The 14,834-nt window shown below is 38.9% G+C and overlaps 1 protein-coding gene across 1 annotated transcript in view; it reads right to left on the reverse strand.

The window, feature by feature from the left end:
- Nucleotides 1-8,124, reverse strand: part of LOC121380630 (serine/threonine-protein kinase 17A-like) — a 61,971-nt gene extending 53,847 nt beyond the window's left edge. Inside the window, exon 1 of the mRNA XM_041509538.1 lies at nucleotides 7,569-8,124. Coding sequence (XP_041365472.1) covers nucleotides 7,569-7,672 — 104 coding nt within the window. The 5' untranslated portion in view covers nucleotides 7,673-8,124. The remainder of the gene's footprint in view (nucleotides 1-7,568) is intronic.
- Between the last annotated feature and the right edge of the window lie 6,710 nt (nucleotides 8,125-14,834).

Genomic DNA, 14,834 nt, shown 5'->3' on the forward strand with positions numbered 1-14,834 from the left:
ATATATGTACATACATTTATGTACATGTGTACCAAGGGGGGGGGGAAATATTTTGCCAAAGGAACGCTGAAATCAGATTTTAACAAAAACTGGAGAAGAAAAAGCCCACATCCCTCACTGTTACAAATGTTGAAAGTAGTTCACCATGAACAGACTGTACATGTGCACCTGCTATAGACCCTCACAAAAGCTAAAGAACTGATTATGAAGATAACACTGATGTAAGCAGGAAGAAACTACATTTTGCTTTTTCTTTTCACCAATGGAGATCAATCTTAGAAACTGAACACCTGATAACATAACATACTGAACTCAACCAACAAAGATACCAGAATTAGGTTGAGTGTTTGACCCTTTACTGCCAAATGTAGCTATTTTTGAGATATCCACATAATATACACGTATGTAGTTCATGAACAGTGTATATATAATATTTAACTGGAACTAACAGATTTTAAAAGATAATATTAATTAATACATGTACTGTGAAAAGGAAATCATTGTGGCATACATTTTAAATTTAAAAAAATATATTTCAACATTCACAACAAGAAAAAAGAAATGTTTTTATTTAACAATGCACTCAGTGCATTTATTTATATATATATGAATGTCAATTCTGCATTTGATATTCACTAAAAATATAGGTGAGATACATTTTCGGAGTGTAATTACTTACATGTGTAAATTTGTTTTTTAAACAACACTGAGACCAAGATGTAGCCCAGTGATAAAGCACTTGCTTGATGTCTGGTCAGTCAAGGATCAATCTCCGTCGGTGGGCCCATTGGGCTATTTCTTGTTCAAGCCAGTGCACCACGATTTGTATATCAAAGGTCATCATGGCATGTGCTATCCTGTCTATGGGATGGTACATATAAAAAATCCATTGCTACTAATAAAAAAAATGTAGCCAGTTTCCTCTCTAAGACTACAGGTAAAAATTACCAAATATTTGACATCCAATACCCATTGATTAATAAATCAATGTGCTCTAGTGGTGCCGTTAAACAAAACAAACTGATGAATTGGGCATCAAGTGTCTAGTGTTCAAGGGAAAATATAAAATTTTGCTCATTTTGCTCAACTGATAAATTTTCCAGGTGAAAAATTTAAAACAAGGATCGAGCTGTTCTGCACATCTGGATTTTACAGAGAGCACTGCTGTTTATTTATGTAGCTCAATCAGCGAATGTAATAAACTGACATTCCTGGCAAACAGAGTTAATGTAAACCTGTATACAGAATCACTGTGCTGTGACTGTGACACAGAGTCAATTTCAGACCATAGCTTCTCCACATAAAAAGAAACACTATATCCAAATGAAGTGATTGCATTCTTAACGGGCCGGCCACACAAGATTTAAATTTAGTGACACTGTACATGTATTTATACTAATATTACAAATGTACATGCTGTAGGTACATGCATATCTGTACATATCTGTACGTGTACTGGTACTTACATGTAAGTACATGGATACATGTATGCAGTTCATTAGTACAACTGTGCTACTTGTTTAAGTGCAATACATCACAGCAATAATTCTTATTTCCCATTCTAACCAGTGCTTCATCTCCGGTACATTAAAGGCTGTGGAATAACCTGTGCATTGTTATCACTATGTTCATTTAAAATAAAATAAAATTAAACTTCATGAATGCAGTTTCCGAGATTAATGGTATCCCAATATCCCGTGGATACCAGAATTTAATTTTGAGAACCCAGTATCCCACCGGGATACCATATAATGTTGTTAGTTGTTTTTTAATCCTGTGTTTTTATTTTTCGCTGAAAGAATGGTCGTCTGTTAAGTAACAGTGTTGTCCAAGTTTGTTGCAATGTTATTTATGAATTTCATTTAAGTGGGATACTATACATTCTCAGATGGGATACCACATTTTGAAATGTTAGTATCCAACTGGGATACTGGTAAAATTTGTAATCTTGAAGACTGGTTCAATGGTATATAAAAGGCTGTGGTTTACACTGCCCTGTCCATGGAAATAGGCAAACAAAGGATTCACTGTTAATTAGCTGGAGTACCTGTAAGTAGCTACATACACATGTATACATGTGCACGGCAAGGCTCACTGCTGAATGGGAAGCAATATTCTGCTAACATTTTAGTCTTGAAGCAAATGCTAGCAATTAAGCAGTTCTAGACAATAAATTTGTACTGATTTAAAATGTTTTTTGGTGATATTTAACTTAATATTGGTTGCCTTAATCATGGTCGTTACATTATCATAGTTCACACCAATTTCTTAATCTCAATAGTTGTACCAAACTACATGTATGTAAATTTCATCTTACAATTGAAAAGCAAAAGCTGCTTGTAAAATTGATTATCGCAAAGTGTAGTTTGAGTGGCAAAATTTGCCTCTTTTTTCATATTAGTGCACATGTCTTTAGATCGATATATAAAACTATCAAACGATCCATTGGTCTTTTGCATGTTCCAATTAGCTCTAAGTAAAGTAAAAATGATACTTGATCGGTCAAAACATAGTGTTTTGTTCTTGTTGTTGGGGTTGGGGGGGGGGGGGGGGGGGGGGGGGGGGTTGAGGGGGGTTTAAGGGTGGGTGGGTTTAAGTGGTGGCTAACAATAAATGTATTGGCATTGCAATACTTTAAATGAAAGTAATATATGCCTGCACAACAAGGAACATTGTGTTTTAAAAAATTTGATTTAACAGTAACATAAATTTGCATTCAGTTTGAAAAATTATTAGCTATTAATCGTTTTAAAACGTTGAAGTCTAATTGTGTAGTGATCTCTGAAACTTAATTGCATAGTGAACAAAATGTTCCCTGCATAAGGGACAATATTTCAAAATCTGAATTTGTCTGATCTTGATGTATATGACATACATGTATGTAATTAGATGTTCATAATAATATGAATTTGTGACATTTTAAAACAGTGCTACTATCATTAATTAATTAAAAAGGCAGCAGGCAGATGAAGGTTTTTCTTGGCCATACAGCTGTGCCCTATTTTTATGAACATTAAAATTAATTATGCATTCACTGCATTTTTGTTTTTTTGTTCAACCTACTTTCAACATCCTGCAAGCAGAATTAATAGGGCCATTTTCCAGACGAGCAATTGTTGACGAGACGCAGGTGCATTACACCGAAACCTGATGCATCAGAAAATTATTTACTAGATGATTATCAAACAGCTCAGTGATTTCATGAGTTCATTTTATGCCTCCATGCACTTCCACATACTGCCCTTTTGGAGGACTGCCTTTACTAGGCTTTAGGGTTGACGTTTTTGTTTTTGTTTTTTTATCATACCAGTAGCCAGGTATGGATCCAGGGTCATGCTACCCTTCCTTTGTCTGCCAACATAATTTTATTTTTAATCAGAGCCTGTTCACCATGTCCAATACCCCGTTGCAAGGCTTCTAGATTATGGTAGCCCCACTCCCATAGCTATTAATATTCAGTGTTTGGCTAGTCAATAATTACTATAACTAGCCTGACAGCTAGAGGAAAAAACCCTTGTCAAATTATGCACATAATTTACATATTTTGTAAATATGGATATCCTGCCTTCTCTTTCCACCCCAATATAAGGATTTTAAAGCTCAAGGTGACATATCTGATTATTGGTGTTAGTAAAATTGTATTTATTTAAAGTGGGGCTAGTAAATCCCATGGCTAGTGGATTTTTATGAAATTCTAGAAGCCCTGTTAGGGCTAAGATCGTTTTGTGGAACATGATTAAATTGTCAATTGATGTTTCCTCTGTTACATATGTTTAGGCCAGCTGTTTTAGGCCCCGTTAACACCCCACCGGAGCTCTCACTAAAGTGCTAGTGTTCAGGCTTCACCCTCACTGCAACTAATGGGAGCAGGTCAACTCTCCCTACACTGTTTAGTCAACTCATATCATTACCGTTTTATGAATTAAATATACCAAGATGTTTAACAATAATGTGCAGTAAATGTTGTTGAATATGCACACCAGTGGCGTCCAAAAGCCTTGCATAACCTTCTGACTACTGCAGGCGAGATATCTCGCCCGACGTCACGTCAGTCGATATACTGTACACTGTATACAGTGCATTCCCCAATTCATATTTCCCGCCGTTTTGCACACGACACTCACCGGAAACGGAAATATAATTAAAGAAAAAAGATTTTTTTTCAAAATGGTGGTTTTTGTTTTGATTTTTTCAAATGAAAATACCTTGAAATTTTGAGTTCAAAAAGTGGTTTTCGGCAAGTATTTTCGCTTGACAACAATGGCGGCACGTCGCGGTAATTTTCAGGGATCGATAGCTGATTGTAACAGCTAATTTAATAATAAATTTGATCGTTTTACCAACAACGAAAATTACCAAATATTGCAATATGAATCGTAGTTCGGGTTTTAAAAAAAATTCTGGTCAGAAAACCACTGTTATCGGGAATAATGGACATAAATACTGGACAGCTGGCCACAAATGCCCGTAAGTAAACGCAACTTTTTTTTTTTTTTGCCTAATTTTAACCACCATTAGCCGATCTAAAACAATAAAAATTACAAAAAAAAGACACGAAAATAATACTTACCGATTCATATATGAACTTTATTTCATGTATTTATGAAACATTTGAGTGAATATATGTGAGTAAAAATTATAAACTTGTACCCACTCAACGTGGTTTTTGTTAAAAATTAATCCAGTAGTCTAAAGGTTAATCATTCCTTTAAAACTCACAAACGGCATTAAAATAGGCTTGACAGTTCATTGTTTATTCGATATTCGAATTTCCACAATATAAAAACATTTAATAAGTGGTTGTAACTGGGGAGTTTCACTGTCATGAGTTGTCCAAATACTGGGGCGAGTTGGTAGGGGGCAAGTTGGTTTTAGGGAGAGTTGACCAGAATTCTAACTAAATCAGTAAATGCTTATTTCCCCACATTTTATGTTCTGCCTTCATGTTAGTTATCCCATACATGTGCCTGCATGATGCTATGGGTTTTCAAAACGAGCCCCAGGCCTGGAAAGCAACTCATTACATGATTACGACTCTGGATAAGATAAAAGATAAAAACTTTATTGCATATAAACATTCCACATATGGAAATGGATGCAAAATATATGCATACACAAGAAACAAACAAAATGACTAAATAAGGACTAATTATGGGCAATTTACATGTATAATTGTGAACAAATTTGCATACCGCACCAGCACAGGCTGGATTTTGGTTCTGCATAATATATATAAATTTTTCTTGCATACTCATACTTGTAAATAAGTAATTATGGAAAGTTAGATATGGATATAATTTGACAGGTTGACTATTATATTTCTTACATATTGTGATATGATGGTATTCATCTTCAATTACATTGCAGTGGTCACATAAACGTTCTTCCACTGGAGTGAAGGGTTTTGTATGGCGCCCAGCCTCTATTTTTAATTTGTGGTCACTGAGACGTAATTTAGTAAAAGCTTTACGGTGTTCTGGATGTATACAGTGTAATAAATATGGCTCTAGTTAAATATTGTGTTTATATAATTTGTATGTTCACATCTTATTACTGGATCCCTCTCTTTTGGCTGGAGCTATAAGGTTTTCTTTTAAAATATTGTGTTACTTAGTTTTAATTATATGTATAAGATGAATGGGATAATTGACAGTGCTTCGTTTTTGATTCAACTCACCAATGTAATAATATAATTTGTGAAGCCAACCAATATTTTTCTTTTCAAGGCTTGTGCATTCAGAGAAGGCATATTGTAAAATAATCTTGTCCGTAGTTTGCATATGGGAGTAAAAATGTAACATTCGTTTTACCACAGACATTGACTAACAGGAGTGGGTACAAACCTAGCTCAGCTCTATAGGCCCAATTATGGGTACAACTATTAACCTGTAGTGTTGATTTACAGAATTTTAAAAGCACTCTCTCTTGGTCACCCGAAATATGCCAAAAACCCGGTTTTTGGCATAATTACAATCAAAAAAACTTTTTGCAATCAAAAAACCTCACAAAAACCATAATTATGCCAAAATCGTATCCAATAAGGTTTTTTTTATATACTTTATTGACAGTTTATCAATATTATATGATTTACAATTTACATGAAGCACAAATATTGTTGTCAGACCTAAACATATGCATACGTCCGTTTCCGCCTTGTTTGTAAAATGCGGAACAGGACTTATTTTAGGGTCCGACTATTTACTCCCAAGATACCCAAAAATACACCCAAGACATCACAATTATTACACGTAATGGATGAGCAGCTTTCGGGATTGTACTATACGAAATAATTAACACGTGTGTTTTGAACAATAGCTATTGCTTTAGTGACGTTTTTTCTTTGGGAAAAGATTTTTTTGAGTGTAAATATACCAAAAACCCGCTTTACAATATTTACAATAAAAAAAACATTTCCCAATAAAAAAACCTCACAAAAGTGGGACAGAACAGATTTTAGAGTTTATGAAGCTCCAATCATAATTAACATGTGTGTTTCGAACAATAGCTATTGCTTTAGTGACGTTTTTTCTTTGGGAAAAGGTTTTTTGAGTGTAAATATTGTAAAGCGGGTTTTTGGTATATTTACACTAAAAAAACCCATTTCCCAATCAAAAAACCTCACAAAAGACGGGACCGAACAGATTTTAGAGTTTATGAAGCTCCAATCACAATTAACACGTGTGTTTCGAACAATAGCTATTGCTTTAGTGACGTTTTTTCTTTGGGAAAAAGTTTTTTGAGTGTAAATATACCAAAAACCCGCTTTACAATAGCTATTGCTTTAGTGACGTTTTTTTATTGTAAATATTGTAAAGCGGGTTTTTAAATATACCAAAAACCCGCTTTACAATATTTACAATAAAAAAAAACATTTCCCAATCAAAAAACCTCACAAAAACATCAATTCTGCCAAAATCGTATCCAATAAGGTTTTTTTTATATACTTTGTCTGCTTGTCTATTGTTCGAAAAACACTTTATGAAACATCAGAAGTGAATACACAGACGACCTACTCATTCGCCACCCATGACAGATCACACCGGAAAGATTAAAAATGTTTGTGATTTTAGAGTCTCTGAAACACCAAATGTCATTCCAAAGGTATTCATTTGTATAAAGGTTTATATTTATATTCTGTTAACGTTTACTAATAAAACTAATATAAACAGCATATCAATACACCCAGGGAGTACACCAATACAAAAACGTGTGGTATCTTGGGAGTAAATAGTCGGACCCTAAAATCCTAAAAACCGCATTTTACAAACAAGGCGGAAACGGTGGTATGCATATGTTTAGGACTGACAACAACATTTGTGCTTCATATAAATTGTAAATCATATAATATTGATAAACTGCCAATAAAGTATATAAAAAACCCTTATTGGATACGATTTTGGCATAATTATGGTTTTTGTGAGGTTTTTTGATTGCAAAAAGGTTTTTTGATTGTAAATATGCCAAAAACCGGGTTTTTGGCATATTTCGGGTGACCCCTCTCTCTGGCAGGAAAGTTTTATGATTGTTTTATAGATATATGAACAAATGCTAGATGTAATAATACATACCTGCCAATGTTGTTCTGTATAGTGTAGGTACTGGTCAGTGGGTCAGTCTTAATGGTGCTGTTTGGTATGTATTTTCCAACTTTTAGTCCATTCATGCTTAACATCTTCTGAACACATCAATTCATTACACTTCCAGCTCGGTCAAGACTCAAAATTAACACAAAATCTTTAGTCCCTTTCACACGCTGATAGGGCTGGTTCATGACCATGTGTAATCCAAGTATTTAACAGCCAAAAACGACGATTCAACTGTAACGAAAATCGATCTGGTGTACCAGTTACTTTCGTTCGCCCTGATCAATGGAATACATGTCACAGAGCCGAGGACTTTGAGGGCAACGTAATGTTCACTTGATCGTGTGACAGTCACACACACGCCGATTTACCGATCAATGTCCCACGTTACCTGGTACGAACTGATAACTAAAAATCTAGCCACCGGAATAGTTGTGCAAGCTACAGCGAATGTGTACGAAGATAGAGCCCCAGTCGCATCTAGATAGCCACAATATCTTGATTTCACATCATCGTAGTCCCACTTCTACGATACTTTGTCTTTCGGGCAATGAAATCCGAGATAACTTCCGTTTTGTTTTCAAAACGAGGTTACGTTTGGCGTGTTTAAAATTAGGACGCGAGTTTTTTCCGAAACAATGACCCCAACATAATGATTATCAATATGATGATAAATAAATAAATAAATAAAAATAGTGACCAATATACAATCTGATTAAAATTAGCTCTACTGGTCTACCAGTTATTAACCAGTGGAGCTAATTTTAATTAGATTGTGATAATATATAATAATAATAACTAATAACTAAATAAGAATATATGTAACAAAAGTGGGGAGAAATTAGAACATTCAGCTATTTTGCTCGTATGTCATTATAATGATAACCTTTTTATTTAGAATGGTTCAAGTACGCTGTTCAAGGCACGTAGGGGCCTACCTCAACAGTAGATTACTGCTTGGTTCCCATGCTAGGCCTACTGAGGGGACTGGAAACAATCTATAAGTTTATAATACCGAAGGAATATAACCTAAAAGTAAGAGTAAGCAAACAAAACATACACTATCATATAACTCAAAATGTGGTTTAAATTAACACGTTATTCGCAGTGTCACACCCTGGTAATTCAAGCCTGTCGGGGGGGGGGGGGGGGGGGGGGGGATAGTTGGGTGCGTATGAAGTTGAACCCACCTGCGCTAGAGAGATAAGAGATAAAGAGTTAGTTTCTTTTGTTTAACGACATCACTAGATCACATTGAGTAATTAATCATAGGCTATTGGATGTCAAACATTCGGTAATTCTGACAGAGGAAACCCGCAACATTTTCTCTAATGCAGCAAGGGATCTTTTATATGCACTTGCTCACAGACAGAAAAGCACATACCACGACCTTTGATCAGTTGTGGTGCACTGGTTGAAACAGGGGGTGGGGGGGGGGGGGCAACTCAATTAGGTGAATAGATCCACCGAGGTGGTTCGATCCTGCGACGCAAAAAGAGTAAGAGAAGGAAGGAAATGTTTTATTTAACGACGCACTCAGCATATTTTATTTAAGGTTATATGGCGTCAGACCAGGCGCGTGCGCGGGAGGGGGGGGGGGGGGTTGGGGTCGAAATCCCCCTCTGTTCAAGGCGAAAAAACAATTTCATATCCCCCCAGACCCCCCGCCACGGGCTTCGCCAGACACCTCGACTCCCCCCCCCCCCTGCAAAATTTCCTGCGCACGCCCCTGCAGACATATGGACAAGGACCACACAGATATTGAGAGAGGAAACCCGCTGTCGCAATTTCATGGGCTACTCTTTTCGATAAGCAGCAAAGGATCTTTTATATGCACCATCCCACATACAAGATAGCACATACCACGGTCTTTGATATACCAGTCGTAGTGCACAGGCTGGAACGAGAAATAGTCCAATGGGCCCACCGACGGGGATCGATCCCACATCGACCGCGCATCGAGCGAGCGCTGTACCATTGGGCTACGTCCCGCCCCAGACAGACAGACACAGAATGTTTCACGATCCTCTGATATCTTCACTGTTTGGACAGTGATTTATGAGTGCAATTCAACACAACTGTTTAAATTCCCATTGAATTCTGGCTGTTTTGTGCAGATTTAGATTTTGTCTAACCAATCTTGGAGTGGCAGTCCACATGCGGGAAAAGCAGGAAAGATGTATCGTTCTTGGAAGTGGCAGTCATCCTGGTGACAAAACCCCGGCAGACAACGTTTAATTATTTTCTATTTTGCCAAATTCGCAGTTGTTCGAAATGCTGTTTTGAAATATGCTGCATGACTAAATAAAAAAATAAAACAAACTCAGACACGGCGGAAGCAAGCAGACATGGGGGGGGGGGGGGGCTTACTGAGATGAGGGCGCAAAGCAATGTTTCTGTGAAGTTCGGGGGTATGCTCTCCCGGTAAAAGTTTGAAAACTAGATGTCCTGACATACAGTTTATTGCATTCTACAAGTAAACTTCATATCTGGCAATAATATTTTAATTCAAAATTATTAGGAAGTGACTAGAGCGCCCCCCAGCCCCCCTCCCCGCTCCGCCGAGCCTGAAACAAATAAGCAAAAAAATACAATTTTGTTTTTAATATACACGTACTCATTCTTTAAAGGCTTTTTGGACTCCAGCTAATAAAGCGAAACCGTTATATACAAACTGAGTCCGTTTTTGTATGTATTTAGTTTTTGCTAGTTTGAACCATATTGCGCACCTTTTCCATTTGACATTAATCCTACGGGACATTCCAACTTCCATAGCATCAAAATATAAGTATCAGCGGTCAAAGTTATTTCATTTTATCTCCAACTACAACCCTTCATTTTTAAATATGACACCCAAAGAGCAGTTTATTTTTATTATGAAAAATCAGGACCCAGCCAACATAGGTGTTATTTTCAAGTTGGTTTTCCAATATAATGAATAGACTGTAGTAGTGACATACATGTATGTAAAAATATAGTCATTAATTGTTTGTTGATATTGCAACTTTCTAATGTTATTTTGTGCACTCTGTTCCCATGTGAAATGTTTAAATGCAATAAATTTTATCTTATCTTATCTTATCTTATCTATCAAAACCAACTCGAGGTCGGACTACTGGTGATCCCTTGCAACTACCAAACCGGGCGGTCACCTCTCCCTCCCTCCTCACCCTTTCCTGTCCTGGACGGAAAGGAAAGAAAATGTTTTATTTAACGACGCACTCAACACATTTTATTTACGGTTATATGGCGTTGGACACATGGTTAAAGACCACACATATATTGAGAGAGGAGACCCGCTGTCGCCAATTAATGAGCTACTCTTTTCGATCAGCAGCAAGGGATCTTTTATATGCACCACCAAACAGACAGGATAGTACATACCACGGCCTTTGATATAACAGTCATGGTGCACTGGCTGGAACGAGAAATAGCCCAGTGTGTCCATCGACGGGGTTCGATCCTAGACCGACCGCGCATCAAGCGAACGCTTTGCCGAGGCCGGCACCAGTGCCCATGACAGGCATGCCTTAAAACAGCTTGTTCTGAATGTGTACGTTAAACACTATGATTTGACTTACACCATATAATGTCCGAGTCATTATAGCCAAGGCTGCATGGAAGGAGGCTATGCATTCCATTCCCTCATATACGTAGCCTACGTTTGTCAACTTTGGTATAAAAATGGTAGAAAAAATATCTAATTTAAAACGCGCGATTAGGGGCGTGCGCAGGAAATTTTGCAGGGGGGGGGGGGGGGTCGAGGTGTCTGGCGAAGCCGGACACCGCGAGAGCCGCAGGCGCGAAGCCCGTGGCGGGAGGTCTGGGGAGCCCTCCCCCCCCCGAAAATGTTGAAAAATTGACCCCTTCTAGGGCTATTCTGAGGTGTTTTCTGCTGGCTAGCCGAGCTGCTTTCTGACAAACAAAAAAATTCGCCTTGAGCAGGGGGGGGGGGGGGGGGGGGGGGTTGACCCCAAACACCCCCCCCCCCCCCCCACACACACACACACCTCGCGCACGCGCCTGGCTAAATAAAAAAGACCCAAAACAACTGGAACACCTTTCTGTGCTATTTTTGAGTGACATGTTTAATCATTGTTTTTATTTATACCCAACACCGGCCTCGGTGGCGCAGTGGTTAAGCCATCGGATTACAGGCTGATAGGTACATGATTCGCAGCCAACCCACGAGTTCTTAAGGGCTCAATGAGTAGGTGTAAGGCTACTACACCTTCTTCTCTCTCTCACTAACCGCTAACCAACTAACAACTAAGCCACTGTCCTGGACACACAGCCCAGATAGCTGTGGGGTGTGCCCAGGACAGCGTGTTTGAATCTTAATTGGAAAAAAGCACAAAAATAAGTTGAAATAAATAAATATGCCCAACCTACTGACCAAAGTTTAAAATCCTTCTACGATAGGAATGCATTTGTGTGTTTTTAAAACACAAAGCTTCAAAACAAAGCGATTCGTGGATTGTTTGCAGAGGGGGTTACATGCATCTACTTAAATGGAAGCTGTATATTAGCCCAACCTTCTGTCCTGGACAGAGAAACCGACCGAGGCCGGTACCTGTGCCCAGGACAGGCGTGCGCAACAACAGCTTGTTCTGAATGTGCACGTTAAACAATCAGTCCACTCCAGTCCAATTAGCCTAACACCCCTGAGCTGGGATATAAGATCGACCATTCTCAGAGGTCAGATGTAATCAGTTATAGCGATAAAACACCTAAACCCACTAAGCAGTGACCGGATGTTATTAAACAAACATTCCTTTCTTTTAGGACATGGGTTAAAAATTAGTTTTTATAAAACTATTATAGCCCGTTTACGTCAAAGGGAAACCGATGAATTGGCATATAACAATATATTCAATAATGCTAAAATCCATAAAAGCATATTATTACGTTTGAGACCCCTACCAACTCTCATAACATTTTTCTTTAAAAAATGTGTATAAATAAAAAGTTTTTTTTAAAACAAATTATCATCAAAGTACATAGATTAAATCTTCTTTTTAATACAGGGGTGAAGACGTTTATATATTTTATATAATTATATATATAATATATATAAATATAATATAATATAATATAATATAATATAATATAATATAATATAATATACTCTTCAAAAAAAGAAACGCAAAAGGATACAAATGGGTTATAACTCCGATTTTATGTTTCCTACCGGTTCATGCTTTGTGAATATAAGGTCATTGCATGTCCCAAACACATTCCCACGGTTACATTCGATAAAACGCAGCTACTGTACAATAAAGTTCCAAAATGTGAATATTCGCAAAAACGCAGCCACGTGCAAACCATGTCACCACTGCACGTGCGTTGTCTGCACGTGCAACATGAACACCGACAGTATAAAAGTGCAGGGTGTTCGCTTGCCTGGCCTCTGTATCTGGCCGACAGTTGACAATCCAGGATATGCCACGTCTCAGTGAACCGCAGAGAAACAATGCCATCGGCCGACTAGACGCAGGCGAATCCAGAACGGCCGTTGCCAGGGCATTCCATGTGTCCCCAAGCACCATCTCCAGACTGTGGGACCGTTACCAGCAACATGGATCAAAACGTGACCTCCCTAGATCCGGTCGACCACGGGTCACTACCCCCGGGCAGGACCGCTACATCCGGGTACGCCACCTTCGGGAACGATTGACTACTGCCACCTCCACAGCCGCAGCAATACCAGGTTTGCGCAGGATATCCGACCAGACCGTACGGAACCGCCTACGTGAGGTAGGAATTCGTGCCAGTGGTCCAGTTCGAGGTGTCATCTTAACACCACAACACCGTCGACTCCGACTGCAGTGGTGCCAGATTCATCGACAATGGCCTCAACTGCGATGGAGACAGGTGTGGTTCAGTGACGAGTCCCGATTTCTGCTCCGACGTCATGATGGAAGATGTCGCGTGTATAGGCGTCGTGGTGAACGTTATGCAGCAAACTGCGTGCAGGAAGTGGACAGATTCGGCGGGGGTAGTGTCATGGTGTGGGCAGCCATCTCACACACTGGCAGAACTGACCTGGTCCACGTGCAGGGCAACCTGAATGCACAGGGCTACATTGACCAGATCCTCCGGCCACACATCGTTCCAGTTATGGCCAACGCCAACGCAGTGTTCCAACATGACAACGCCAGGCCTCACACAGCACGTCTCACAACGGCTTTCCTACAGAACAACAACATTAATGTCCTTCCTTGGCCATCGATATCACCGGATTTGAACCCAATTGAGAATCTATGGGACGAGTTGGACCGACGCCTCCGACAGCGACAACCACAGCCCCAGACCCTGCCCGGGGTGGCAGCAGCCTTGCAGGCCGAGTGGGCCATCATCCCCCGGGACGTCATCCGTACTCTGGTTGCTTCAATGGGCAGGCGGTGCCAGGCAGTTGTCAACAAACGCGGAGGCCACACCCGGTATTGACTCCAGATGACCTTGACCTTGGTGGTGTGTCCTATCACTTACTCACAATGGACTAGAGTGAACTGTGAACAATCCTGCAACATTTGGTAATTATCGGACTCACCATTCAATAATTAAATCAATTCTCCAAATGTTACGACAATGTGGTTTTGCGTTTCTTCTTTTGAAGAGTATATAATATATATATATATATATATATATATATATATATATATATATATATATATATATATATATATATATATATATATATATATATATATATATATATATATATATATATATATATATATATATATATGTAAAAAAAAGGTTATTGTGACATACAAAAGATAAAGATAATTGATGATAAGTTTTTACTGCCGTGTATACAACGTTATAACATGGAAAGAGAAATGTCCGAAGGTATGGAAACGAGCAATAGTCCATGAATAGGGCGCACCTGCCATATGCAAATGAGCCACACCACTAGAGGGGGTCCAGGGCGAAGTTCTAACAGGCAGTAGCGAGTGTCCACCTTGAGCATTGATACAGACCTGGCACCGTCGTCTCATTGAGGCCACTAAACGCTGGAGAAAGTTCCTGGGAATGCTATTCCAAATTTGAGGAAGGATCTGTTTCGTAGGTGCGTGGTTCGGATCCATGTGTCTTGGCGAGGGATTGTCATGGGTGGTCGGCCGCTACGGGGACGGTCCCTGACCTGGTTGTTTTGTTGATATCGTTGCCATAAGTGCCATATGGTATTTCTGTGGACGTTGAATTGACGTGCGACATCACTCTGCGAGGTCCCAGATTCAAGCA

Source organism: Gigantopelta aegis, chromosome 9 (assembly GCF_016097555.1).
Source record: "Gigantopelta aegis isolate Gae_Host chromosome 9, Gae_host_genome, whole genome shotgun sequence".
Classification (NCBI taxonomy): Eukaryota; Metazoa; Mollusca; class Gastropoda; order Neomphalida; family Peltospiridae; genus Gigantopelta; species Gigantopelta aegis.